This window comes from Sebastes umbrosus, chromosome 19, assembly GCF_015220745.1.
Source record: "Sebastes umbrosus isolate fSebUmb1 chromosome 19, fSebUmb1.pri, whole genome shotgun sequence".
Taxonomy (NCBI): domain Eukaryota; kingdom Metazoa; phylum Chordata; class Actinopteri; order Perciformes; family Sebastidae; genus Sebastes; species Sebastes umbrosus.
In genome coordinates this window covers 19,128,317-19,156,127 of record NC_051287.1, presented here as the reverse complement: position 1 = coordinate 19,156,127, position 27,811 = coordinate 19,128,317, and the positions used below count along the sequence as shown (strand labels likewise).

At 38.7% G+C, this 27,811-nt stretch overlaps 3 protein-coding genes across 5 annotated transcripts in view; 2 read left to right on the top strand and 1 right to left on the bottom strand.

Annotated features, from left to right (window-relative positions):
* Nucleotides 1–345: 345 nt before the first annotated feature.
* plgrkt (plasminogen receptor, C-terminal lysine transmembrane protein) lies at nt 346–17,749 on the top strand. 2 transcript variants are annotated; one of them, XM_037753240.1, is made up of 5 exons: nt 346–416; nt 712–815; nt 13,308–13,438; nt 14,465–14,574; nt 15,229–17,749. In XM_037753240.1, exons 2-5 carry the CDS (start codon nt 735–737, stop codon nt 15,354–15,356), a joined length of 450 nt encoding a protein of 149 aa, XP_037609168.1. In that variant the 5' UTR covers nt 346–416; nt 712–734; the 3' UTR covers nt 15,357–17,749. The 2 variants fall into 2 exon arrangements, with proteins under 2 accessions (XP_037609168.1, XP_037609167.1); XM_037753239.1 differs by having other exon boundaries at nt 367–516.
* A 379-nt stretch (nt 17,750–18,128) lies between these two features.
* Nucleotides 18,129–19,717, top strand: rln1 (relaxin 1). The gene is made up of 2 exons (XM_037753116.1): nt 18,129–18,575; nt 19,135–19,717. The coding sequence occupies exons 1-2, from the start codon at nt 18,380–18,382 to the stop codon at nt 19,491–19,493; spliced, it is 555 nt and encodes a 184-aa protein (XP_037609044.1). The 5' UTR covers nt 18,129–18,379; the 3' UTR covers nt 19,494–19,717.
* A 3,460-nt stretch (nt 19,718–23,177) lies between these two features.
* Nucleotides 23,178–27,811, bottom strand: part of jak2a (Janus kinase 2a) — a 37,606-nt gene continuing 32,972 nt past the window's right edge. The window contains exons 19-24 of one of the 2 annotated variants that reach the window (XM_037753130.1): nt 26,303–26,492; nt 25,587–25,711; nt 25,302–25,474; nt 24,871–24,988; nt 24,463–24,576; nt 23,178–23,723 (exon numbers count right to left, since the gene is read on the bottom strand). In XM_037753130.1, coding sequence (XP_037609058.1) covers nt 23,616–23,723; nt 24,463–24,576; nt 24,871–24,988; nt 25,302–25,474; nt 25,587–25,711; nt 26,303–26,492 — 828 coding nt within the window. In that variant the 3' untranslated portion in view covers nt 23,178–23,615. The remainder of the gene's footprint in view (nt 23,724–24,462; nt 24,577–24,870; nt 24,989–25,301; nt 25,475–25,586; nt 25,712–26,302; nt 26,493–27,811) is intronic. The other variant, XM_037753131.1, reaches the window with a different exon arrangement.

The following is a 27,811-nucleotide window of genomic DNA, read 5'->3' as shown; positions in this document are numbered from 1 at the left end:
CCTACCCTGGGACCATGGACTATTGCACTACACCTCTTTAACACAAGCACTGTGTGTAAATTGTATATTTCTCAACCCCAATTTTTCACTTACTCAGCCGAAACGTGTTAATAAACTGGTTTGAATGAATTCCTTTCAATCATGAATGTGATTAAGTCCCTGATGAAAAATCACCATGATATTCATTTGCTTTAATAGTGAGTTTACAATGACTTATTTTGGTGGTAGACTGGCATTTTAATGCCCCTATAATATTTTAGTTTTGACATTTGGAAAGCATCCTGCTTGTTGAGGATTGCTATAACATGCTTTTTTGTTTTATTTTGAAAGTCTTACCGGAAGTACAGTGTTTATTTATACCGGAAGTTGTCTGTTTCTGAGGGTGTGCTGGCACCACACGTTTTGTTTTCATACAGGTACAGTATGCCCTTGAATAGCTCCTCAAACCTGCTTTTAGTGTGACGAGTAAGTCAGTAACGTCACCTTACTTAACCCACCGTCTTCAGAGTACATTAGGTATGTAAAGGTTTATTTATTAGTCAACCAAGTTACCACTCAAGGTTAAAAGCGACGCTTATCGAGCGAAGCTTTATTTATGTTGAAGTAAATACAGTTTATAACGTTGCTTGTAGCTCTATACATTCACCATCTGTGCCTGTAAGTGTTGGTAACGTTTGGCTGAAGGATAAGTGTGAGTAATTGTGTGTTTAGGTGAACAGTAACAGCGTGGAAACATGGGGTTTCTACTGTCTAAGTCCATGGATGCAAACCTCAAGAAGCAGCAAGAGTTCATGCTGCACAATGCACGGCTGCAGGTGAGTGAAGGTGCACGCACTCACTCACGTGATATTAAAAAACAACATAAGATGTAGCTAGTATGCACTCATGGTTTACTTCATGCACCATGTGGTAAATGACCTGTGTCAGGTGGGACATGGAAGTGAGTGTTATGCTGAAGGCTTGTCCTTAATCTACTGTGGTACATGAACATGTTGTATCAGTCAAAGCTGGATGTGCAAAGCAAGACAACCACCCACAAGGCCCCAATAGCTCCAGGTTCACCATGTGGCAATTTGATGAATTGTAATTTTGTTAAGGAATATCAATCAATCAATCAACATTTATTTGTATACCCCTTTACAATAACCAAAAGGTACCCAAAGTGCTTTACATTAACATCAAGAAATAATAAGAATAAAACCATAACATATCATAAAATAAAAGGTACATAAAAAGCACAGGAAAAATGTCACAGTGCTAGTAGGTATAAAAAGCCAATCTAAATAAAAAAAGTCTTGAGCATAGATTTAAAAAGTACTAGGTCAGTGATAGTGCGTATATCAGGGGGTAACTTGTTCCATAGTTTAGGAGCAGCGACAGCAAAAGCACGATCACCCCACAGCTTATACCTCGACCTCGGGACGTTGACCCGATGACCGTAAAGCCCTCTTATGCTCGTGAAGAGTTAAAGGAAGCCAATGGAGCGAGTAAAGTACGGCGGTGATGTGTTCACGTCTGGAAGTGTTAGTTAAAAAGCGAGCAGCAGCATTTTGCACAAGTTGGAAAATGGGAATTTGCAACACACTACTAAAGCACAATATCAACTGACACAATGAAGACCTTAAGTTTCAAGTTTCTTTGGATAAAAAAGAAGGCAATCCAGGCACTCCAAAATATCAAAAAAGTAGCAACGAGGAAGAGAATATATTAAAAAGCCTTTTATTGTAGTGGCTAAATCATTTAAAAAGCCAACATGTTTCGACCACTGTAGGTCTTCGTCAGGGCTTACAAACAAACAGACAAAGGCGATGTGGCCTCATCTATATGGTATCAACAACCAATGGGAGGAAATCACATGATCATCATAATATTACAAAATGTAAAAAAAATATCAAGGCGATAACACAGAAACATGTATGTCATGTCCTTCATAAATTAACTAACTCCTACTTTGGAACAGAGGCTGTAAAGCAAACATGGGAGCCTATACAGAAAAAGACAAATACATATAATATTTTTAATATTTATTATTGCTCACAGAAAACATGTAAAATCTATATCCTCATTCAGGCCAGGACACTTTAAGGCATCCAGTCGATCCAAAAAGTCTCCCTGTGGTAAAGTTTTAGTAACCTGGCTCCCCCCCTGACCAACGGTTTGATATGTTCAATGCCCTCTATGCGTAACAAGGAATCATTAGCACTGTGATACTTATTAAAGTGTCTAGCCATGGGGTAGTCGCGATTCCTGATTCTGATGGCATATTTATCACCAGGCGAGGCGATCTCTCAAGTGCTTTTTGTGCGGCCTATGTTTTCAAGTTTCTTTATTCGTCATATGCACAACAATTACAGCAAGCAGTCGTTGGCAATGAAAATCTTGGGTCTCAGGTACCTGTTCAACAATGCCCATTTAAAAATGTATATATAAAAAAGGAAAATCACACAAGTAAAAGCAAAGGGAGAATCAAAGACATAGAATAGTGCAAGTTAAAATATAGGGCTTAAATATTAACATACATAAATATAAAAGAAGTAATGTAAATATAAATTTGTGGAAGGGAGTATTGCAAATGAATAAGTTGAATGTAAACAGAAATGTAGTATGTATTAATGTATGTAGTATAAAGTATACTGTATGTATGCATATACTACTGGTATGTAGTATGACCTTAAGGGTAATTTAGGCATTTTTCAACCTGGTCCCTATCGTCACCTCGCCAGATTTCAGAACAAGACTTCTCCTTGAGCGAGACTCTTTCCATGATGTTGTCAGACACTTATAATAACAGCCAGAGCCCGTCATGGAAAAAACAAGCACTTTTAGTGGACGTAAATGACGGTGCCAGCTTGCCCCAATGTTAGCACCATACTGCAGCCTGTGAGTGGCTGCCGTCTACAGCGTTATCTCTCAATGCTGGACCAATTTTCATAAATTGTTGTCCCTATTGGTCAGTTAGACATAAAAACATGGGACAATAGTGTCCAGGTTGAAAAACACAGAAGTTACCTTTTGAATTGGGTCCTGCTTTGTTACTTGATCTAGTGACCCTGTTTTAAAGAGGTCCTCTGTGTCAAAATCTAGCTTTAAGATTAAAATGTTATTGACTTGTACTTACATTGTGCATATTTCTAGAATAATATCTCTTTAATGTATTTACTACACAGCAAACATGAAACCTGAAATATTATTTTTTAAATGTAGGCCAAGAATACCAGCTTTATTTATTGTTTTATGGGAATATGGTAATTGTAGGTGTCTGATCTTATCAATGTTTTTGTCACTGGGGAGTTTATTTTTGACACAGTTTCCACCGTTTTGGAGAACCCTTGGGAAATCCAAAACAGTTTTAGACTTTACAACCCAGATTACGCAAACAGATAAACACTTGTCATTACAGGAAAGTTTTGTGATACAGATCTTGAGTAAACACTTTTTTTTTTCTATGAGATCCAACATTGGTTAATGTCTTATGAGGTAAAGACAATGCTAAAGCATTCAATAGCTATTACTGTAGGGGTGTACTGTTAGAGTGTAACCAGGATATAAAAAAGTACAGAGAGCAAAAGACACCATGTGGGAGGGTTAAGGTAGGGCAGTGGTGTTTAATACAACATAATGTTTATTATTTATTTTGATTTTAATTGTTACCTTCAGGGTATACATATTTACATTGTGCATATTTCTAGAATAATATCTTTTAATGTAATTACTACACAGCAAACATGAAACCTGAAATAGTATCTTTTAAATGTAGTTACTACACAGCAAGCATGGGGCTGTGTTATGCCAAGGTAATCCGTCAATTGTACCAGTGAACCAGCCCACATGGACCAGAGTTTTGGCAGTTTTTTTTCTCCAGAAAACCGACTCAGGCCATCAATCTGACCATCACATTAATCTAATTTATCTATCTGTCTCGTCAGCCTGGCGTTCTGTCTCTCTTACATGAATCACACTGTCAAAGCCAGGAACACAAGCTTCAGTTTGTATCTCAGCATTTTCCATTTAGAGACCACATGTTTTATTGCACTCATTATTTCATTTAAACAAAGGATTGTGGGTATTTTTCTTCTCCTTTTTGGAGCCAATTTGTTGTGATTTATGCATGCCTGTAAGCTGCTGAGCAGCAGGTGGGGTGTGTGACTGTCATAACACCAATGACATTATCCAACTTACACCCAAAAGGTTTGTTGTGTTTTCTGCCTCGTAATTTTCCCCTGCTTTCCCGGCTGTAAATGTGGTAGAGGATGACTAATATTCAGTGATGGCAAAGGTTTTGGAAATTGAGTTTCAGAGCGCCCTCATTTGGGTCGTGACGATGACTCACAGGTAAATATTAGGTACGTGATGCTTAAGCATTGCTGTAGTAGATCTACATTGTTTCATTGACTTAAGCTACTACAGATAGTTTCATATTCGTAATTCACACTCGGCATCAGTTATTGAATACAAATTAACAAGACATTTCTAATTTTTCATTCATTTTGATCATTAACTAGTGCAGTGCCTGTTCAAAACAGGCATGTTTAGAATGGACCGCTTGCGGCTTTCACAAGAACCGCTCATGCAAACAACTTCACACTCGGACACTTCCTTGAGTCCTGAGCAGTAGGCCAACACCTGCCATTACATAGTTACGTCACCGCCCAAGTCGCGGCTACTCACGGTCAGAAGCTCTGGTGAAATACACTCTGGTTCACAGGAAAAAAACACTCATCGTACCCCGAAATAACTTACAAAAGGCCCCCAAAGCATGTAAAAAAATATGCAACTCAACTGCATACTACTTACTGTGTACTTCTACTTCAAAGGAAAATATTGTACTACTACATTTACCTGACAGAGAAGAGTTAGTGGTTACATTGAAGATTCAGATTTGTACTCATATAACAATTAGAATATGATGCATTATTATTCATTAAACTATGTATCCAGCATAATATCAGAATTGAAAGCTTAATCTTGAAAGTTAAGTAAAGTTATGTTAAGCAAATTTAAGCACATTGTGCTGATAATGCCTCTCTTTAACTCTTCCCTTGAAGTAAACATTTGAATGCAGGATACTGTGCGGTATTAATAGTATTACTATTAATAGTTTTACTATTAATAGTTAATAGTTTTACTTAAGAAAAAAAGTTTTCTTTTATATTAACTCTCAACCTTTTTTTGTAAAACAGCGCCCCCGCAGGTGCATCATAACACATTCAGGCGGAGTGTGGTACTGCAGCACGTGAGACAGCGAGAGGCTTCCAAAACAAAACCCTACAAAAATATAATATATTCAGATGAAGTTCTGTGAGAAGTTGATGAGAGAGGAGCTGCTAAAATCAGGAAGACGCCACAGTAGCTGTAGAAAGCGCTGTGTTGTGTGTCGAAGTGGTGTTTGTGAAGAGAATGTCACTCTTACCTCCGGACTGCCTTTCCTTTACTGAGAAACACGGTAAAAGTACTTTAACACGTGCTCTTTCGTGGATTTTGTTGTTTGCTGAATTACAGGAGATGCGTGGATAGATCCAGTAAAGATGGTGAATCTAATTTTATTGGTACATTTGGTTGGTAATTAGAGCCGCGTTGTTATTTTCCTTGTTTTATTTAACAGAGTTCTGCTGATACAGACGCCAGCTTGCAGGGTCACTGTGCTGGCCTGTCTGCAGAGCCCTGAAGTCCCACCGCCTGCTGCTGCACAGAGCGCCGTGCGCTTGTGCCGTGCCCAAATTGCACAAAATGTTATGAAGCACTCCATGGGGTCCGCAGTAATACACCCACCAAGTGTGAGGTCGATCGGATGAGCTGTTCTCGAGATATGCATAGGACATACGGAAAGACAGACAGACAGATTCCTCGCTTTATAGTTAGACAAATATAATCTTTCAGATCTTGACTGAACAAAACATACTCAAATGTCCAACAGTCAGAAATCTTCAGGGTTGCTAATGGACAAATGGTATGTTAGGGTCTGTAATAGTGAAATTGCATCTTTTCATCACCAAATTGAATGAATAAGATTGACAATTTCAGAATATCTGTGAAGCAACACTTGCCTCCCCGTGCATTAAGATGTCAAAGATGATTGCTTACCAGTGTTTTCAAGTCACATCATTCAAAGCTAATTGTTCCTCTCCACACTCTTGCCTTGTGGACTCTTAGTCAAAGTTAATTGGCTTTGTGTTTGAATCACGGTGTCCATCTGAAACATGACAAAACATTTAAAATTTAGTGGGTATGGGTGTGTTGGTGTGACTCATGTCCTCAGGATGAATGGCAGCTGTGAAGTGACGTCAATGACGTTTTTGTTCATTTTTTTAATAAGGGTCTTAGTAGCTAATGATAGGGTTGTGCTTTTCATTCACAGTTGCTGAATTTGAGTGGGCCTGAATGTGAAGTAGGTGAGAGGTGAGACCTCCCTACAAGGTTTTTGATTTGATTTATTTCACTGGTTTCTCCCCACTGCGTTCCTCACTTTCTAAAGATAATGCAGACACTAGTAATGAATAAAAGTTGAGATTCTTTAGCCCTGTTCAAAAACATGAATTAAATATAAATAAAAAGTACAGAAAGAAGACACATTAAACAGGAAATACTTACTTACGTATTGAGTAGTACAATAGAACACAGGGTGAAAATTAGGGAAATACCAAGTTTCTCTTTTCTCTTCTTTTCAGCTTTTTTATGGAAGCTTTCGCCGCAAATAAATCTTGTAGTTTTAAATTATTGGGAGGACAGCTAAAAGCCCCGGGTCAAATGATGAAGTCAACATTGAGACTTCTGCCATGAAGTGCCTTGTGGGTAATCAATAATAATAAAATCAGTTCTATTGGGTAATAGGAGCCAGTGTATAGTGGCTAACAGAAGGGCTATGATCTGATCTTAGTTAAGCCGGTCATTATTAAAGGACCAGTGCGTAACAATTAGTAGGATCTATTGGCATAAATTGAATATAATATTAAGTATGGTTTTTTAGTGTATAATCACCGGAAAATGAAAATGAGCCGGTAACATCCAGATAGGGAGCGGGTCCTCCTTACGGAGCCAGCCGGCATGTTTCTACAGCAGCCCAGAACGGACAAACCACTGCGTTAACTTTCCTGCTTGGGCCGGAGTCGATAACGTTACTCGCTCTGGAGTTAACCCCTTGCCGACACTCCACTCGGGCCGCCGCGAAACAAGACACTGGAAACCTCTGTTGTTCTTGCTGCACAAACGGCAACTTCCACTGTACTCCTACACACTTGGCACGCAGGAGAAGTTTGAACTGGTTGCAATCTGCAACCTCACCTCTAGATATCGCTAAATCGTACACACTGTTCCCTTTTAAAGCAAGAAACAATCAAGTAAATAATGTAAACATGACTCATAATAACACTCTTCAATTGTCCACTACAGGATTTTGTGTACTGCAAATTTGAATAGAGAGCAGTAGGGATGTCAAACCAGCTTCAGTGTTGAGATCTGGACAAATTCTATAGATATGGGTACCCGAAGGAACCGCCACAACTAATCAGGCATGACGTGATGGAAACATAAGTGTTGTTGTTGCTTCATCATCAAACTTTTTTACGGTTGTCTATAAGGTAACCCATCTTAACCTTAACCATTCAAGGTTAATGCCTATAACCTCAACCATCTTGCGAGAGTTTTGCAACTTGTGGGTTACCTTCTAGACACGACCCTTTTTTACTTGTTGGAGCACGTACTTACAGAGACATTTTTTATTTATGGTTTAAAACACAAATGATGCAAAATACAAAAGATATTTTGTATTTAAATTGTCAGGAAAAACACTGGACATGTAAGACTTCGATAAATAACATGGTAGCCATAATATGTCGTGTGTGTGTGTGTGTGTGTGTGTGTGTGTGTGTGTGTGTGTGTGTGTGTGTGTGTGTGTGTGTGTGTGTGTGTGTGTGTGTGTGTGTGTGTGTGTGTGTGTGTGTGTGTGTGTGTGTGTGTGTGTGTGTGTGTGCGCGCTTCTCTCTCTCTTTCTCTTTCTGTCACATCTACTTCTTTCAGTATGTAGACCGTGATGATTTGTGTGTATCCGTTTTCCAGGTATTGTCCCGCTCTGCGTATGCTTGTAGGCTTTATAAAATGTCAGTGAATTTTCAGCTCCGCTCTCACCTTGTCACCTTTGGAGTGAACTCATCGTGCCTCATTTCTTTCTTTCACTTCTTCTTCACTGCTCTTTCCAGTCACCGTCTCCTCCGCTGCTTGTCCAAGCTTGCCTTTCAAAATCCACAGTATTGCTCATCCTTTGCCACGTTTCCACTGAGAGACTTAATGTCTATTTTTAAAGCACACACGTAGGTAAAGGTAACACTATGTTGCTTTGTCAGTTTTTCTAAGTAACTCTAGTTTATCATGCATGGGTTTGGACATGTTGGCACTTGAGAAATACAAAGTCTCCCTGAAGTCATTTTGACATAGACGACATGTGCTGCTTTCAACAGAAATGTGTCCGTCGCAACAAGCCACTAAAACGGTCATTTTCTGAAAGCTGACAGTTAGATTTGTTATCCTATTTACTTATTCTTTTACCTGATTCAATTAAATCAATATTTTGCCAATTGTAGACTGTATGCTTTTGTTTAGAAAACATGTTACTTATTCTGTTAAATGAATAAAGAATAGAATAGAATAGAGACACATGCTTATATATCATTTTGGTATCGCTACCAAAACTCCTCAATTGTATCTGCGCTTATAGGAAACTTTCAAACGATACCCAATTTCCAGTCATGTTTGATTGTGATTTGGATGTCTGCAGTGTTTACGTTCCCATCTGTGAGGTTGGAAGTGGATTTTTTGTGCTTGTGGTTTTGAATGAGTTTGTTCCTGTTGATGACTGTGAAGTAGCAGATGCTGCAATAGACGAGGACGTGCTTTTTGATGCTTTGGTACAAGGGGAGCGGTAGGTTGGGTGCGACAGAGAGAGGGCGTTGAGCTTCCGGATGGTGGAGAGCGTCTGCTGGCAGAGGTTGTGATTCCCGTATGTTTGAAACTTGATTCGGTGTCAGCTGCGTCAGTGCTGACGTAGGGCTGGGCAATATTTCGATATCATGGTATGAGACTAGATATCGTCTTAGATTTTGGATAATGTGGCATAAGCGTTGTCTTTTCCTGCTTTTAAAGGCTGCGTAACAGTAAAGTGAGACTAAAAGATGAGTCAATAATAATAATAATAATAATAGGCAGATTAATAGATAGTGAAATAATAATTGTTAGTTGCAGTCTTAATAAAAGCAGTCTTGCAATCTGTATATTGCACTTGAATGCATCATTTGAGCAGACTTTTCATGAGCCAGTGAGAGGGGGTGCCATTCAACAAAGAGGCAAGCTACTAATAATCAGCTGTTTGCTTTTGTTTTAACACATCATACCGATTATACTCGGATTAACGCCTCCACTAAGACAATTTCCATGTCTTTTTTAACTACTTTTTATGTCCATTGGAATATTCTACACCCTCTTTTAAAAAAAAAAACTTAGATGCATGTCACAAAAAGGGATAAAATGATCATCATTGACAAGATGTAGGTAGTTTCCAGATAGTTTATTAGAACCGAACATCCAGTATGTCCGGCCTACTTCCTGTTTTGGCGACCTAGATGAGAGAGCGAATGACTTCACGAGAGGTCACGTTTCTCTTTAACTGAGTCACCAGAAAGCATTCATTACACATTTCTCGCTCTTGAGGAATATAACATAATAATGGGTAATTTCCCCTTGCTGTCCTTGGAAAAGGGGCTCTAATCGAAACATAATGAAATTCCTGACTCATTAAAACGACACCTGCTGCATTTGGTTTCCCATTCGGACTATGCCTCATTTTAATGAGGCATCCTCGAGTTCACTATTGTTCACTAATTTAGCTAAGCGGACCCCATGATTAGGGCACATGAACTGTTGATTGCAGAAGCCGTTCCTGTGAATTCCCACTACTTTAGAAACATTACTCCACCCAGAGTCTCTGAGTATTACATTAAAAAAAACATTTCTGGAGAGGTAGCCTTTCGTCACCAGCTTGGTGATTACAGTAATTATTTACAAAGTTATTTCCAAGTTTCATGATGAGCAAATGTTTAAATATGTAGCCTACAAGTTCATACCCGTGCTCCCCCAGCTTATGATTGCATGATGCCTGTTTGGGCTATAAAATGTCAGAAAGGGAGTGAAAAAAACTCCCAGAGCCTACGGCGCAACATCTACAAATTGTTTTGTCCAACCAATTAGGACTGTGCAATTAATCGCATTTTCGATTTCAGTCACGATTTAGGCTTCCAACGAATATGAAAACAAGATAAGCACACCTCTTTCCTTTTTCTGCTGCGGTGCGCTTTCGCCACCGCTTGACAGCTCAGGTACACAACGCTTGGTGTGGGAGGATCCTCTCGTGCAAATATCTGGCATCTGTAGACATTTGGTAAAACTTCCAAACGCTGGCTTGCAAACTGATGCTAGGTGCTTCTCCCTACATCCCATTTTATTTATTTAGCACATCTAGCACATGCCATCTCTATCTACCTCCTCCAAGCAGACTCACAGGAAGTTGAGATGTTTGTCTTGCACAAAAAGGACGCAGTTGTGTTCAGCTCTGCTCAATAACCAGTTTCATAAAAACACATATGCACCAATATCAATATATGTAGCTAGACTGTATGTTTAGTGCTTTCTTTTTGAGTGGTGTTTGACTAATATGAGCCTTTTGATGGTCACAAATGTTGATTAAACAGCATGCTTAAAAATCAAATCAAATTTCAGAGTTCATTGCACTTCATCAGCGCCTTTTTACACTATTTTTTACCTGCCAGTGCCGTCTCAGCCCGATGATTACAGCTTAACCCTCCTGAGCTGTTTTTATGAAGTGATGACATTTTGGACAGACATGGATGTAAACTGTAAACTTGACTGGTTGGCGGAGGCAAACAAACGGCGAGGTAGTAATTTTAGGCTGAATTTTACGCCCTTCTTTCTCCTCTACTACTGAATTTTATTAGTCACCTCACTTCAACACGGTCACAACAGGGAAATAAATTTTGGTCATGTATTAGGCAACAAAGGTATTTGATTAGAGCTATTACAGTTTCTGTTATTTAGAGTTGCCCAGCAAAGTAGAGCTGGATACAAACATATAAAATCTACACTGGACTTCTGAATGTTGCGAAGTGGGCAAAGCTTTATCATTATATACAATATGTTAAACCATTCTTAAGCACTTTTTTATTGTTGAAAAATGACTTTGTATAACTTCCATTAGTGAAAGTGACTGGAGACAATTATCTCATGCCTACCGTCAGGCCCCGAGGGGTTGACCGATCCTGCCAGTATTTATCCTGCTTGACAAGTTAAACACATTTAGTGCTGGGAGTTGGTCAATAAGAAGCCGACTCCCTCATCAAACATTAAATTAACACTGACTTGTTCAATTAGAGCCTCCTGCACCTCATAGCCTGGCTTGAAATGGCTCATCCTTCTCTGTTACCTAAATGTAGATGTTTCTTGCCCGGATGCAGACTGGCTCAAATTTCAACAGCAGCTCAAATCGAACATTATTTCTTCCTACTCCTTAAAGCTTTACAGCAAAGTATAGGTAGTGTGCACTGTAGTACTGACCATTGATGTGGGAATGTAAAAATGTATGAAGTGCATGTTTAGCAGCAGTTTGTTGTATAATACCCTGAACACTTTTTTTTACAGTGTTAATTTAGTTGCTTACAACTATTGTGGTACGTTAACAGGTGATTTTTTTTAATTCACTCAATGGCACAACTCAGTCAAATGTTTTTATATGCCAGAAGTGCAAAAAGCAGTGTGCAGAGTAATGCACATATGTCTAGTGGAAATATAAATAATAATAATAATAATAATAATAATAATAATAATAATAAAATCAAACGAGAAGAAAAATCAAAATGTTGCTTTTCAGACATGTTGTAATTTACGTCACCCACTTGCGTCACGGACTCCTTTGAATGGAACTGTGGTCTTTTTTTGTTACCTTTGCGTCATCAGTGAGTTGATGTCACATTCCTTAAGTGGAAATAAAAGCTCATCTTTGACACATTCACTTTTTTTAAGGGATAAAGGCTTTTTAAATTAAAATGTCACTCAGTCAGCTCGTTAGCAGTCATTTTGAAGGAAGGAAGCATGTAGATGTGTGCATGTAGACGTGAGTGAACGTCCAACAGGAAACAGCAGACAATAGATTCATCTGACTGAGGTTCATCATCAGCATGGACGCAGTGTTTCTGAGACTGAACTAGCCGTCCCTCGTTGCTTTGACCCTGTCGTTGTCCCTCTGACTGCCTGTCTGTCTCACTGCTTTAACATCCAGTAGGGCTGCAACTAACCATTATTTGCATTATCGATTAATCTGCCGATCACTTTCTTGATTAATCGATTGTTTGGTCTATAAAATCTAAAAACAAATCTCAAAAAAATCCAAAATTATTCAGTTTAATATGATAAAAAACAGAAAAGCAGGTAATCTCCATATTTGAGAGGCTGAAAACAGCTTTTTCTGACATTTTTTACATGAAAAATTACTTAATTGATTATCAGAAGAGCTGGCGATGCAGCTCTAATATCCAGGGTTATATAGACAGATATTCTTCAGATGAACACATAACTGGCTCATGGGGGTGTCTGGTAGCTCACCGGGTAGAGCGCGTACCATTAAAGGAATACTTCATCCTTAAAATGATCATTTGTATATCAATTACTCATCGAGTGTTATTCTTGAATTCTTGAGGAAAGCTTTTTTTTTCTCGTATGTTTCCATGGTGAATGGAGAATCCAGAAACGTCCGAAAAACGGAGTAAATTCTTGTTGAATTGATGTAAATAGGGGCCAGGTTTAACGCTCTCTAACTCTCTCTTAACGCTCTCACACAACTCAGCCAAAAAAAATGGACTCATTGCTAATTGTAACCAAGATATGTACTGAGTTGGACATTTTACATTTGAAAAGTAAAGTTGTCAGTGCTCTCTGGTAGACAAACTATATGAATGAAGATACTGTTTCTAAATGATGTCAAACATACTGCACCTTTGTGGTATTGACATTTTTTGTTTCTTATTGGCCAACATAAATGCTGATACAGATATATCTGTGGTGAGCTAACATCAGACTCTAGTATTTTATTTATTTGGTAGTTTAATTTGTCAATTTTCTTTTGTTTTATTTGTATTCCTGAAACAATTTATTTCTGATCATTAAATATTCCATGTTACAAGTTGACTATAGTGTCCACATTTGGTTTTAAAGGTCTGTTATGACGTCTTCTGTCTCCTTTCTCCTGTGTGCAGATGGACCGTCAGATCCTGATGCAGAACCAGATGAGAGAGAGACAGATGGCGATGCAGGTTGCCTGGTCCAGAGAGTTTCTCAAATACTTTGGGACTTTCTACGCACTGACTACATTCGGACTCACTGTGGGGTGAGTTTTGTATACCGCTGCTCATAGAGGTCCAGTGGTGGAAAGTACATTTACTCAAGTACTGTACTAAAGTACAATTCTGATGAACTTGTACTTTACTTGAGTATTGCCATTTTATGCTATTTTATACTTCTACTCCACTACATTTGTTTGAAAACTTCAGATAATAATACAAAATGTAATCAACAAATAAATGATGATGTATTATTATAAGTTAATATAAAACTTTATTGATCCTTAGGGGAAATTCATAAGCTTCCCGGCAGTATATATATATTACAAAAATAAGACTCACCTTTACTGCATTAATGTATCAATAATTATTATCCAATAATATAATACACATTATTCTGATGTTGACCATTCTGCATAATGAATACATTTTAATGCCAAAACTTTTGTACTTTTACTTAAGTAAGGTTTTGAATGAAGGACTTTTACTTGCAACAGAGTATTTGTATACTGTAGTATTGCTACTTTTACATGAGTAAAGTCGGTAGAAGTCAGCGCACAGGGGTTTAGTTTAACATTAATTCACCTAGAGATGATCTCTTGTTTCTAACACACACATACAAAGAGCCAGTAATAATGCACAGTGAGAGAACAACCTGTAGCAGCTTGTATATGTCAGCTGCAAGTCTTCACAGCTTCAGTATTAAAGTAATCACAGTCTAGTAGCCTTTACTGCCGCAGCTCCATGTGTGATGTTTTGCAAGGGTTCGTCACAGTAGCCACATACATTTTTAACTGTGTAGAAGCCATTTAAATGGCTGTACATCAGTGGTCGTGAGTCTGATTCACTTCACATTTTCCACATTTTATCGTTCTATATTCTCAGGATTTAATTATTGAGAAAATTAGCGAATGGCTGTGTGTATTTTAATGCAAATTGCAGATCCAAAAACATAATTGTGTAGCCTAAAAGGAAGTATGCGTTCTCTGAGTGCTTTTATTTATCTTTGTATCACATAATTACAGTGTAAAATACTAACATGTTCCTCTCTTTATCTCTTTACTTTTCTTCAGTGCGCTAAAAAGAAGGAAACCGGCCCTATTTGCTCCCGTCATCCCTCTCAGCTTCATACTCGCCTACCAGATGGACAGTGCTTATGGGACACTTATTTATCGCATGAGAGGTAAGTCAAAGCAGTTATTATTATCATCATCATTACCCCAACACAAGCAGAGCTTTAATGCTGGCCAGAAAAGAAAAAAAACAAGCCTTATCCTGTGTGTTATCTTTTTCTTTTCAAGATCCATTGAATTTGAGCCAGAGCTGTTACACACATATCCACAATTATCAAACGTTTATTAAACAAAAATGCATTTTATTACAAAAGTCACACATCAAATCACAGTTATGCATATAAATGTAATTAAATGGTTAGTCAGAAATTAGTATGTGTAATATTTGAACATCTGTATATTCCCAAAATACACCCACACACACTCCTGACATTTTGAGTCATTTTCACTGACTTCTGGAGCTGTCTGTCTATACCTCACATGCCCAAATCTTTTTTGGGGGTATAATCAACATATACATATGTAAAAGCAGCTATAATACATTTATATTCTCTGCCATCAGTGCTCACCTGGAAAGGCAGAAACTCAATAGTAATAACCCAATAATTAGCGTTAATTAGCTGACACATTATTGAATGAACTGGCTGATTTAAAACAACTATACTGTATATATAGGACAAAAATAATTGTTTTCACAGACACCCATTTGCCACAACACCACACATATAATACACATGTATTATTTTTCTCTATTGTACCTTCAGGGGAGGCTGAGAGTATTATGGCGTCTGAACATGACCGTCTGGACTTGCCTCACGGGACTCCAACTTTCGATAGCATAGAGAAAGCCCGCCGCGCTAGAAGCAGCCTCGCCTCCTTCTTGGAGAAATGACGTGTTGGTTGTTTGAGACAAAATCATAACCGTCCAGCCGATGCATTCACCCATTCTGCTTTTGCTTAAGAAAAAACTGCCTTTTTGACATTATTGAGTCTATGGTTTGCACTATTTCTATATCATGGACCTTGAGTCAAATTCAATATTAATGAATATAAAAAGAATGATGTTTTTGTTGTTATTGTTATTAGAGGTGCATCAAACATATTTACTTAAGCCGAACAAAATACTTACCATAAAACTTCAATTAAAAGCAGAGCCCCGATTATACTCCCAGTCTCTTTTACTCGCCAGGTGTGGCCACACTTTTGACAAATAAACGCAGGTTCTCAATTAAACGCCAGGTAACTTTTGTCAATATGGACATGCAACACATCGTTAGATCAGTTAGAATCTCCACAATTCAATTGTTCAGTTAAATTCATGGAAACCATGAGCATCAAAGTATAATTCATTCAGAGTTACCAGCATGGTAAACAAGAGATATGAAAAAAAAGTGGTACCTTTTGAAGCGCTCATAAATTCCGAATATGTGTCAATTCCTCGATTATTTATATTCTTTTAATCCGTAAAAATACACCGATCAAAAGGTTCTTTCATAAAAATTAATCCAAATTGTGAATATTGTCATGTGAAGTCCATCGTTGCTCACTGTCCGCTAATTTCATTCATCAAACGAAGAACGCACTTTAACTGAAAAAAACAATATTTCCTGCACCGTGTTGTTGGATATGTTTGTTTTCATCACCTTCCTGGCTACAAAATAAAAGTGTCCCCACCTTTCTCTGTTTAGTTTTCACCCCTTTTCCTTTGTGGTATGCCAAATAGGCTCGTCGCTGACAGACAGGTTGGTTTTAAAGGGAATAAAGAGAGGTGTTGAGTCGGTATGCTTGCCGTAAAACAAGCGTTATCAAAGCTAGGGTTGGTAATGTTCTCCAAAAAATTTTCTTTGTTATATTTGTTGAAATTGAATCAGATGCTCTGACGGAAAAAAAAAATCCGGTAAGCCTGTAAATAGCCTACCGGAGCAAGATGAAATTAATGACTTGTTATTTGTTAGCCTAATTTTTATGCAAGTAATATTCATACTGGTTTAAATAAACAATTTTATAGTATTTATTTACCATCTTCGCTGAGCAAGATTGTTGTGCGAAAGAAATTAAAGGCTTTCCCATATATACGCCGCAAAATAAAAGCCTGGGCTTAATTGCAGTTTTATGGTAAGTTACACCGTCAGTACTGGAGTATATCATGGAATAAATCTGTAACATGTATATTTGCATTAATTCAACCATTGTAACATATTACACTCAGACATTATTGTACACTGAGACTATAGCTGTGTCCCAAATCCAGACTACATACTAATCTATGACTCATTTTAACAGTTAATATACAAAAATATCAACATACTTTACCATATTAACCTAACAGGGAATGATACAATACTGTATGTGTGAAAGCTACTGCCCATTAAACCGTTTAGTATTAATATTATAAGATTAGACACCTACTTTAGTTTTCCATATTTGAGCTGTTTCACCACCACCCACGATTTATTTTAATCAGCTGGCGCAGGTCTATTTCCTTTGCGCACTGCATTGTGGGAGAATAGTGTGCATCAACAGCGCACTCAACACTTAGTATGCATGAAAAGCTGCTTAGCCTCAGTATGTAGTACTTGAATTGGGACACGGCGTACGTTTCAACAGGTTGTGTTTATGTCAATCATGTTCTTAGTTAAAGCTGCATTAAGTGATTTTTGACCACTAGAGGGCAGAAAGACTCCTAAACTCACTGACAGGAACATAACCCCTTACAGGTTATCAAGGCCATATGGCTGATGTTTCAGTAAACAGTTGCCTACTTGCACATCAGGCTGACACAAAACAACATGAAAATCTCTTGGTGTATATTCTCTTGCTACCTGACACGGAGAAATGCAATATTCACATGTTTTTTTTAACCCTACTTTGGCTGATAAGCTCCGTGTTTTCATGTTCTAGATGCATAACTTTGGGGTTTTTACATTAGACAGCTGATGTTTCCTGCCAGGCAGGTAACTGGAACACTTGCTGTCAAAGCAATGATCAAATCAGCTACAGAGTGATCTAAATGTTAATATCATAAATCAACACTGCAGACATCTGTCTTGACAGCAAAAGATTGTTATAAATCCAAAATGTATCACTAAAACTTTTTGGTCATTGTTACCGAAAGAGTTAAATTGCCACGGTCGAATTTGAGCGCTAAAGAGCTTTATTTTATGTATTCAGTGGATGTATAATATAACAAGGTGCTGATATTTATACATTGTATGTTTAATTTTAACTTGTTTGACATCATTGAAACTATATTTGAAAATCCAATAAAAAGAAATATTGCCAAGACTTTTCTCTTCTACGATCATGTTTTGTGACACGGTGCTAGTTTGATGCAAATTCCAGAGCCAACAACTTCTCTAAACACAAAATCGTTTTTACAATAATATCACATAACGTGTTAATAAAAGCCTGAAGCACTTCCGATCTTAATTTCTTCCCAGTGAAATGTACAAGACGTCACACATGCCTTCGTATTGTTTGTCTCAAAATCGTCACCGCAACTAGCGTATGAGTAATGTGCACACTCACACATCGCATCAAAATAGTCCCCGAATATTATTACAATAAAGAAACAACTCCCAAGTACGTCATTGTCATCAATCTAAATGACGTGTGTGTGTGTGAGAGGGAGGGAGGGAGAGGGGTTGAACGCATAGGTTGATGAGTGAACCAGTGACTAGGTTTATAGAGAGAACAAAAAGAGGAAACCAAAGCCTGCTCTGCATCACAAGACCCGACACAATAGGAGCATCTTTTACAACTTCAGCATTTGGCTCGCAACGTAACTCTCCTAACAATAAAAAAAAACAACAAGGAAACTAACAGGATTTGAAACACTGATCAGATCTGAGGTGGAGCTCAGCTTGACCCTCCTCTCTGCAGCGCAAAACCAGACAACTTGTTCTCAAAGTGAAAATGCTCTGGAGATTGACTCTTGCCGTGGCTGTGGTGTGCGTCGGTGGCATATGCAAGTGTGTGAAGGCTGACGTGATGAGCAGACTGATCCTGCCGAGGGACTACGGGGTGAAACTGTGCGGGAGAGAGTTCATCAGAGCGGTCATTTTCACCTGCGGCGGCTCCCGCTGGAAACGGTCCACAGAGGGGGACATAGGTGAGTTAACCTTTACTGCTGTTTCATTAATTGCTTAATTTGTGCACCATAAGTGGAGAATGTCTAAAAATAGCAGTACAGAAATTAGTATACAGACATCAAAACAGTTAGACTCTACTTGTTAAACGTCTTTAATTATACAGTATTCTGGTGTAACTGATTTCTCATTGAGGTTAAGGATGATTAAAGGGAGGAAGAAAGGGTCCACAGGCGAGGAACTGTTGTTTTCTTCATTCCTACTTTGATTTCTAGCGAGCGCATGTTACTGTAGATGGTGGGTTATTACACATCAAAATGTTAGGCTGCCACAGAGCTATAATCAGGCAACAGTTGCCCCCACATTTCAGTTGGACAGCTGATTGACGGAGCCTCGTATTTCAGCACCATGGTCAGCTCATTCTTCATTGTTAGCATTTTTTTGTGACTTAGTAACCATCATTCCTGTGTTGTTAGTCACATATTCTGATCTGTGAATTTGTTTTTTTACTAAGACTAAAGGTGCATTTGACAAATAAAATACTTTTTAGTCAACTCCTGTTATTATTGATCAATCCTCCAGATCCCTTCCAGTGGAGTTCCCTCAGTGATGTTACAGTGGAGGAAAACCATCACACCTGGCAACCTGTCGCAGAGCTCACAGCAGATAACCCTTCTCCACTCCGTATCGGCTCCTCTTCTTACTCCCTGGCAGACCTCCTGGCTCTTTATGGGGTCAGAGGAGACCGGCAGCAGCAGCAGCCGCCGATGCTGAGTAACTTGGCTCTTCAGCCGTCCGCAGTTTTAGGCGAGCGAGACGGGAACCGAGCTGCAGCTGATTGGCCCATACCGAGCAAGAAGAAGAGGAACTTTTCTCTGGGCGTGGCGGGGAAGTGCTGTAACCAGGGCTGTACCAAGAATGATATCGGACGCTTGTGCTGAGGCAGGGAGGAGAGGTGGGGGGAGGAGGAGTGATGGGGGATGGAGGATGAAGATGTAGGAGGATAAATTTGGAGGAGAGCAAGTTCACATCTGCTATTTAATAGGCCTGATATTTTAATAGATAATGTAATATTTTCTTTATTCTCCTAACTTGTTTGATATTTTGTTTAAAAAAAGGAAATGTATGTCACCCTTTCAGCATCATTGAAAATAAATTTGAAATACTGTGTTAATATGAAATGTTGAGCCGCATCATATGTTGTCTTTGACACTTGTTTATGTTTGGAGCGATAAACAGCGTCCGTATTCTCGCCCGCAGACCATCGGACTAAACTAACGTTCATACTAGCGCAGGCCAATATCACACATTAATGTCATTTAGGCTGCTGTGAACTTATTGCTGGCCTCTGTTCACAACATTACGTCTGTCTGATCATTTTTCTGTTAACACCCTGAGGACACTACTGCAAAAGAGCAGATTCCTTTTTTTCTTTTAACCCTTTCTGACGCAGATAAAACAAACCAATAAATACATTTAGCCCCTTGCACTAAAACCCCACACTGGTCTAAATGTAGAAATCATGAACGGAACTTTATCTTGACTAGAAAAAAGCTCTCTACTGTGGGTACAATATGATGAAGCTTTATGTGAAAAGAAAGCCACATTTACATTTAAAAAAAGTACAATTTTCACGCCCGTAGTAATACAACATGTTTTGTTTAATAAAAGTATACACACACCTGGAATATACTCCATATCCATCTTTCACTATTTACATCTATCTACACATAAATGTATTAAAGGCAGCTGCATGTTGCCATCAGATGACAGAACAAGGCTTAATGTCATTCACACTGCAACAAACTCAAATTGAAATAAATGGAAAAACTACCAGGATAAGAACAATTATACATATTTCAAAAAATAATCTTATTTGGTCTTACACACCAATGTACATATACAGTATATCACAGTAATGGTAATATGAGTAAAAGAAATCTGGATTGGGGGGGTAGAGAACCTGTTTGGCAGTAATATTCTCCATCTTGGTATTACTTAGCAACTTTGAAGAAACTGACAAACAACAGACTTGACGTGAACAAAATCTTCAGACCGGTGTGATACTGCCCAGAGGTTAGAGCGTGGGAGCTTACAGACACACTGTATGTTTGTAAGTGAGAAAACGTTGCTCTTTACAGTGACTCATTCTTAGCGATGTGAGAGGGGATCCATCCTTTGACATTTTGTGCGTGCATGTGTGTATGGCGTCCTTTTAATGGCATTAAAAAAAATATTAAAAAAAATTAAAAATCACATCCACAGAGCTTTTAGAAAGATGCCAAATAAAAGTTTGTGAATTAATCATTTTGACGCGGTCCAAAATGAATGTTTTGTTTATCTCTGTGGAAGATATCAGACGTTCGGTTCCCACTTCTAACAAGACTTGTGAGCCACCGACGTTGGTATCACGTGGTATCTCTGGGTCGTCAGCGATCAAGTTGCCAGTTAGTGTGGAAAAAATGGATAAATGGCTGAATCTGACACTGGTGTCTCCATCAGGCTGAAGAATACGTGAATATTTAACCTGGCAACAAGTGAAAACTGACGTTAGCACATATTAGCTGCCATATCTTAGTTGGAAAACAATAAACCATAAAAGTACAATTCAGCATATTTAAAGAAAACCAACACCTACCAACAGCCATAGTCCTTATAACCTTAACTAATGTGTTGTCAATGAAGATGCGCATCAGAGGGGATTTAGAAGTGGATGGCCGACTGAAAAATAAGTGCAATAAGGGTTTATTTCGACCAAACCAGAGTTGGCGATTGTTGGAAAGACTTAACAAGACGGTTTTGGTGAGTTTGAATGAAGTTTGTTCTATAATGCTCCGCCAACCGAACAGCTGTCTGAGTCTCACTCCACTCGACCATAAAAGACGCAGGTTGTACAATGAACTGGCAACCACTTGTTGTGAAGTGAATGCAATGGAACGGGGTAGGGAGAGTGCAACATCTAGTGGTTGAATGTCGTCAATAGCATCTTTAAAGCGATGGTAGGCAGAATGTTTTTGGCATCATTCGGCAAAAATTCCATAAAAACCTTTCAGCATATTGTAATTCAAGTGTTCTGAGAGAAAACTAGACTTCTGCACCTCCTCATGGCTCTGTTTTCAGGCTTTAGAAAATCTAGCCCGTGACGGGAGACTTTGGCCAATCACAGGTCATTTCAGAGAGAGAGAGAGCGTTCCTATTGGCTGTTCATTCAACGAAGGAAGCTGTCAATCATTCACAAACTCCGATCAAACGGTCAAACTAGGCAGTGCTGATCAAATATGAATCAATATTCTGTAACTGTAATCCCTATTTCTAAGTTTTTAAGTTTAAAAAAAATCCCAAAGAAAACACTGATACATTTGCGGCTAACATTGTAATGCACACCATAACACATAAATGTATTCAACCTATACACACGCTCTTCAACAACTCTAAATGGGTTGAAAAATAATGACATGAACAAAGGTCAAAGAAAATAAAACCATCACGTGCAACAACAAGCTACTGCAGAAAATAAAAGCATCTCCCTTCATTACTTTTTTTCTCCACCAAAATAAACTTTTCACACTACAGGCAGATAGTATAGCCTCATAATAACACTAAAAACATCATACTGTATTTATATATATACACCCATTAATAATTACAAAGGCAACATCATCATTTCCAGTTTCAAAAACAAGAATGATACTGTATGAGTCCATGATGTGACACTACTAGATACCCTCAAGTAGTTCTCAAAGGGATAACTAAGCAGTTATTGCTGTCTCTCTAATGTAGTTGACAAATAAGAGTTGATTCGTGTTAATTCTGACCCCTGATGTGTAGTCATAGCAAGCTCAGAAAACACACAGAATCATCCTCGATGTGCAATGAATATCTGTAAAACACAAGTCCACTGTAACGGCAGAAATGTGACTCCAAACCACCCATAGAGACGTTCATAACGGGTCCCCTTGTGGTGCTTCACATTTATGGTCTGTCCTTTATCAGTCTTAAAACTATCAAGCAGGAGGATCCCTGCTTAGTTCCAGTCCTTAAAAGTCCGGCCACAAGAGCAGTGAGGTTCAGGTGTGAGGTTCAGGTGTGCGGTAAGATGGCTGTTGAGAATCCCACAGCTTCTTTGGTTTAACAAGTTGCTGCTCATTTTACAATAATAACATAACAGTACAAAATCTAATAAATGATCATTAACAAATAAAAATGCTGCTTGTTGGCGATTTATACATTTTTGGTACTAATACTAATTTTAAGGCTTAAACATTCAACGCAAGTTACTTAAAGTAAAGAAAATCTGGTATCCCCAGTCCGGGACTCGTCAATTCAACTTGTAAAACACAACATGTACAAATAACACAAAGGAAATAATTTATCCCATAATTAATGAAATGTTCTTAAAGGCATCTGAAATATATTTTGTTCGGTGTCTGAGTCACATGTAGTGTACTAAGTAATCAGATCATTTGTGTACGTCATAGAAAGAAGGCAAACTGCTAAGAAAGCGGACATAGAGTGCTACAGGAATGAGTCCTAAAACCCAGAAATGAGTTAGCATTTCCGGTTCCCTTGTCTGGAAGTCAAAGGGTTTCTTGAATGGCTTTTTAGTTAGATGCCTGAAAGTGTGGTTAACACAAGCTTAAGAGATTTTAATGTCTTCAGAAATCAAAAAAAGTGGTATCATTTGTGAAGAAAACCTTGCTGAACAAAACTTGTTTCTTTGCCACAGAGCTCATTTTCTGCAATAATTCAAAACTCAATGGAAAACTCCCATCGGCTTTCTGTTGAGGTAACCAGGACGATGCTAACTTCATGGTTGGCCAACAAAAAAGACGTCATCCCTGGAGCACTCTATTACCATTCATCATCCTTATTTTGAGTAAATGTTAAACAGGCTGACAGACATGCAGAGCACCAAAAGAAAAACAAGTCCACAGCTGACTAGTGACTGCATCACCGCAGTAAACTCAGCAAATACTGTACATTCATCGTTCTGTTGAGATCTGTTGAGGACTGACTCCCGGGAGTCGACACCTAAAGGTCAAAGGTTCAGGGGTCAGTGCGGCTCATCCGTCCTTGCTGTCTCGTACATTCTCCACACTGTGGATTAATGTCTTGAAAGTGGGGCGCGCTTTCGGATCACTGCTCCAGCACTCTGTCATAATCTTGTGAATCTGAAGGAAGCATCAGAGCATGAACATTAACACAGGGAGAAAAAAATAAAAGAGCTACAATTATTTTATTCTACTTAAATAAGTTAAATAATAAGCTAGTTTTACAGCCATGGAACATTTTGAAATATATTTTTGCTATGAAAGGGGTCTCTATTCATTTTTGATTGGATACGCTATTTAATGATATGACGTTTTCTACTTGGGGCAAAGAATAATATTGTCTTTATTCCCCAAGTGTTTGCTCTTAGTAAGTCCTTAACTTCTCTATCCATTTCTGCAACACAGAAAACTAGTGAGGTTATCACTTGAAGGGCCCTATTTAAACAATCTATAGCATTGCGTAAGTACTTTATGTCCAACTCCACTTTTGCTAGTTAAACGGCACATAATCTGGGCCCATAGGCGCACAGATGTGCGCAAATACATTTGCTACTTACAAAACGTGGGGGCTGGATGTGAGAATGACAACTGCGTTGGTCTGAAACCACCACTGACAGTTGCACTGCTCTGTGTGCCGCTTTGCGCCGGGTGTAAGATAGGAACCTAAACCTAATGGACTCAATCGAACCTGAGTTGGTATACTAATGAATTTATTAAATGAGACCCTGGTTTGTTTGACTTTACAAACAAGTGGTGAGTTTGCATTGGCCTTGAACCAAGAGACATTTTTATTAAAGCAAAAACTGAGAAAAAAACAACTTGTTTTGCAATTTTGTATATTTTGTAAAGAGCTACTGACCTCCTTTGGACAAGTATCTGGAGCAGGTAACCTATATCCCTGTTTCAGCAGGTCTATCAGATGGTAGACGATCATCTGGCCCTGCTTTTCATTTCCCATCTTGTCCATAAACACCTGGAAAAGAAAAAAAGTGCAGTTCTTTAGTGAAAACCCACCTAGTAAAACATAAAAAATGCCCCTGAAAAAGATGAGAAGTGTTTCCTGTTTCTGAGTACATCGCTGAGTGCTCAATCAACTGATTGCTTTAACATTACAAACTAATTATACTGGCCATTGTTATCTAGCTCAGTTAATTTGACAAAGCAATTAAGGGTGGAATAAGAAAAGGTTTACGTGAGAGAGAAAGTCATATTGTCAGAACAAAAAAAACAAAAGTTAACAGAAAGAAAGAAAGAAGAAGTGCAGTACCGCCGGTGGGCTGCTGTTCTTGTCACTGTAGGTGAAGAGTTCGTAGAGGACGACACCGAAACTCCAAACGTCTGATCCCACAGAGAACTTGCTCTCTGTCAGCGACTCTGGAGCATACCTGGAAAATACCATATACACAGTACATAAGAAACATACACATAATGATGCACACATCTTTAAACAGTCAATCCTACATTACAAGCAGACAGACATGAAGGCATGAAAGAGGCAGTACAAAAACACTTTTTTCTCCCTGTGTGAATCACATGATGTTATGTGTTTAAAGATCAGTCACAAAGGGTTACACTTCTTAACCACAACTGTCGAAAAAGCTAATCAAAAACATTCTCTTAAGCGGAGAATCCATAAATGTCAACCCACAAAAAATATGAAAATACTTCTAACAAACATGTGCAGTGTGTCTTCCTCACCAAAAGATGGGGCTTTCCCCCGGCTCTCTGACAGTGTAGTACTCTTTGTCCTGCGGCAGCACCTTGGTCAGGCCAAAATCACCGATCTTCACCCTCATCTCGCTCTCCACCAGAATGTTCCGAGTGGCCAGGTCTCTGTGGATGTATCGCTTAGTGGCGAGGTAGTCCATGCCCTGAAGTATGAACACAAGAGTACTGGTTTATATTAGGGGCTGTGTATCGGCAAGAATCTGGTAGGGTTACACAAAGTCTTTAAAGTCCACACCACCCACTGCACTACATTACCTTGCAAATCTGTGATGCATAGTGCATCAGTTTGTTGAAATCAAAGCGCTCCTTGTGTTTGATGAGATAATCTCTCAAGCTGCCGTAGGGGAGGTACTCCATGATCAGCCGCAGGTTCCTTCGTCCTGCAGAAATAAAGAAGTTAAGTGTCGACACAGCGGCGGAGTGGAGGCCTTCTGAGGAAATCAAGATTGATTTGTCTCATGGGCATGGTCACTGACGCCTTAGGCAGCACATGTTGGAACTGTAAAGTCATTTATTATGTGTAACAAAATCTGCCGGGGTGGTGATATCAAATCAAGGAACAAGTTGTAGGCCGCTCCTAGATCTCACTTAAGAAAAGAGATTTATCAGGAAAATAATTTGCTTTATTTAAATAATGTATACCAACAAAGAAAAGAAATACTAAATATATATTTTTATTGTGATCTACTGTTGATTGGGAATCAAATCTGTGTAAAAGGAGATATTTATTCATACAGCAAATCTCTTCTTATCTCTTTAATAAGCTTAGAACCACTGATGTAGAAACACCAGCTTATATCGCTTTGATTTATATAAACAATATGTGACATATATTCAAAACTGAGCTAGGACAGGTAACAAGATACAGAATCACACCCTATATTGTGATTTTTCTGACCATTTCTAAACAATATGATATTATTATAATAATGAAATATTGCACATATAGATATCAGACCATGTGCTCCTACCTGCGCTGTAGCAGACTCCTTTGTATTTGACGATGTTTTCATGCTGGAGGGATTTGAGGATCTCGATTTCTCGCTCAAAGTCCCTGACGTGCTCGGCCGTGCTGTGCTGTAGCTTCTTCACGGCCACCACCTCCCCCGTGCTGTCCTGCAGGGGGTCGTACCGGCACATCTCCACGCTGCCAAAGTTTCCCTGCAGCGTGGGGTCAGAGGGAGAGCACATGTCAGAAATCTAGAAACAACAGCTGTGATTCCATCTTGGTTTTGAGTAGGACTGCCACTAACGGATATTTTCATTGTCGATTCATTAATTAGTTTGTTTGGTTTATAAAATGTCAGAAAATGATGAAAAATGTTGATCAGTGTTTCCCAAAACCCAAGATGACGTCCTCAAATGTGTTTTGTCCACAACAAAAAGATATTCAGTTTACTGTCATAGCGATATAACACAGAATTCACACCAGCCAGCGGTGACGTGCAGCTCACCGCAATAATAAAAATGTTCTGTACCCTGGAGGCATATTCATGTGTTTCAGGCTTTAAGAAATTCTTTGTAACAATGATGTCACAGGATCATAAAGGATCTGTTTACTGGTTTATTGGTTGTCTCTGGCTGCATTTCGCCACTAAAAGTTGAACTTTTCCCAACTTTAGTTTCGCCGCACTTCATTGCAGAATCAAACAGCCACAGCTGGTTGAGCTCGGGAGTGGTCGCCGCAGCTTTTCATAGACATTGCATGGCAGCTCGCCACAGGCCGCACTTCACCGCTGCTCTGGTGTGAATCTGACGTAAAGAAACTGGAAATATGCACATTTAAGAATCCGAGAATTTTGACTTTAAAAAAAAAAAACATACTCGTTGCAGCTCTAGTTTGAGCGCACATTAAATTATGTAGCAAAGTACAAGATGGTGCGTTGTCATTAACTAGGATGGAATCAGTGAGATACCTAATCACCAGAAGAAGAATTAGTTATGACAGAAAACAAGACACATCATCTTCAGAAAATTGTTGTTCTTTCGAATCAAATAGTGCTGAGCAAGTTCACGCTGTCCGGGAAGTGTCATGAGAATTTTTGAGATAATAGCGGAAACTGCTGATTAGTCGTGTGGGTTGAATGTTTGCTACTGTATATCATCATTTATCTGACAGACGCATTTCAAACACCCACATACAGACCAGCAGAAAGAAAAAGAAAAACCACCTCAAGAGAGTGTGAATCTTTAGAGAGGAAGTTTTAACAGATTTGTATCCAGCTCTCCAGTGAAAATCTTTTTAATGCTTTAACAAATATTTGTATTAAAGGGGCTGTATGTAAGTTTTTACACATATAAACATTGTAATCGCTTTTTATTGCGTAAATGTGTTCATGTGTACAGGTTGTAGCCGAACCTAAAAAATTAGACCTTCCGTGACTTTCTGGGTTTCATCAGCCTTTAGACTGCTTTTAATGTGAAGAAAGTGACATCATGTGCCTTTATTTTCAGCTCCGCTTACAGGGCTAACAGTGTGC

Coding starts and splice junctions, on each gene's coding strand:
- plgrkt (XM_037753240.1), top strand. CDS start 735: ATGGGGTTTCTACTGTCTAAGTCCATGGATGCAAACCTCAAGAAGCAG. Junction 13,439..14,464: donor ACATTCGGACTCACTGTGGG/GTGAGTTTTGTA, acceptor ACTTTTCTTCAG/TGCGCTAAAAAGAAGGAAAC. Junction 14,575..15,228: donor ACTTATTTATCGCATGAGAG/GTAAGTCAAAGC, acceptor TTGTACCTTCAG/GGGAGGCTGAGAGTATTATG.
- rln1 (XM_037753116.1), top strand. CDS start 18,380: ATGCTCTGGAGATTGACTCTTGCCGTGGCTGTGGTGTGCGTCGGTGGC. Junction 18,576..19,134: donor GTCCACAGAGGGGGACATAG/GTGAGTTAACCT, acceptor TCAATCCTCCAG/ATCCCTTCCAGTGGAGTTCC.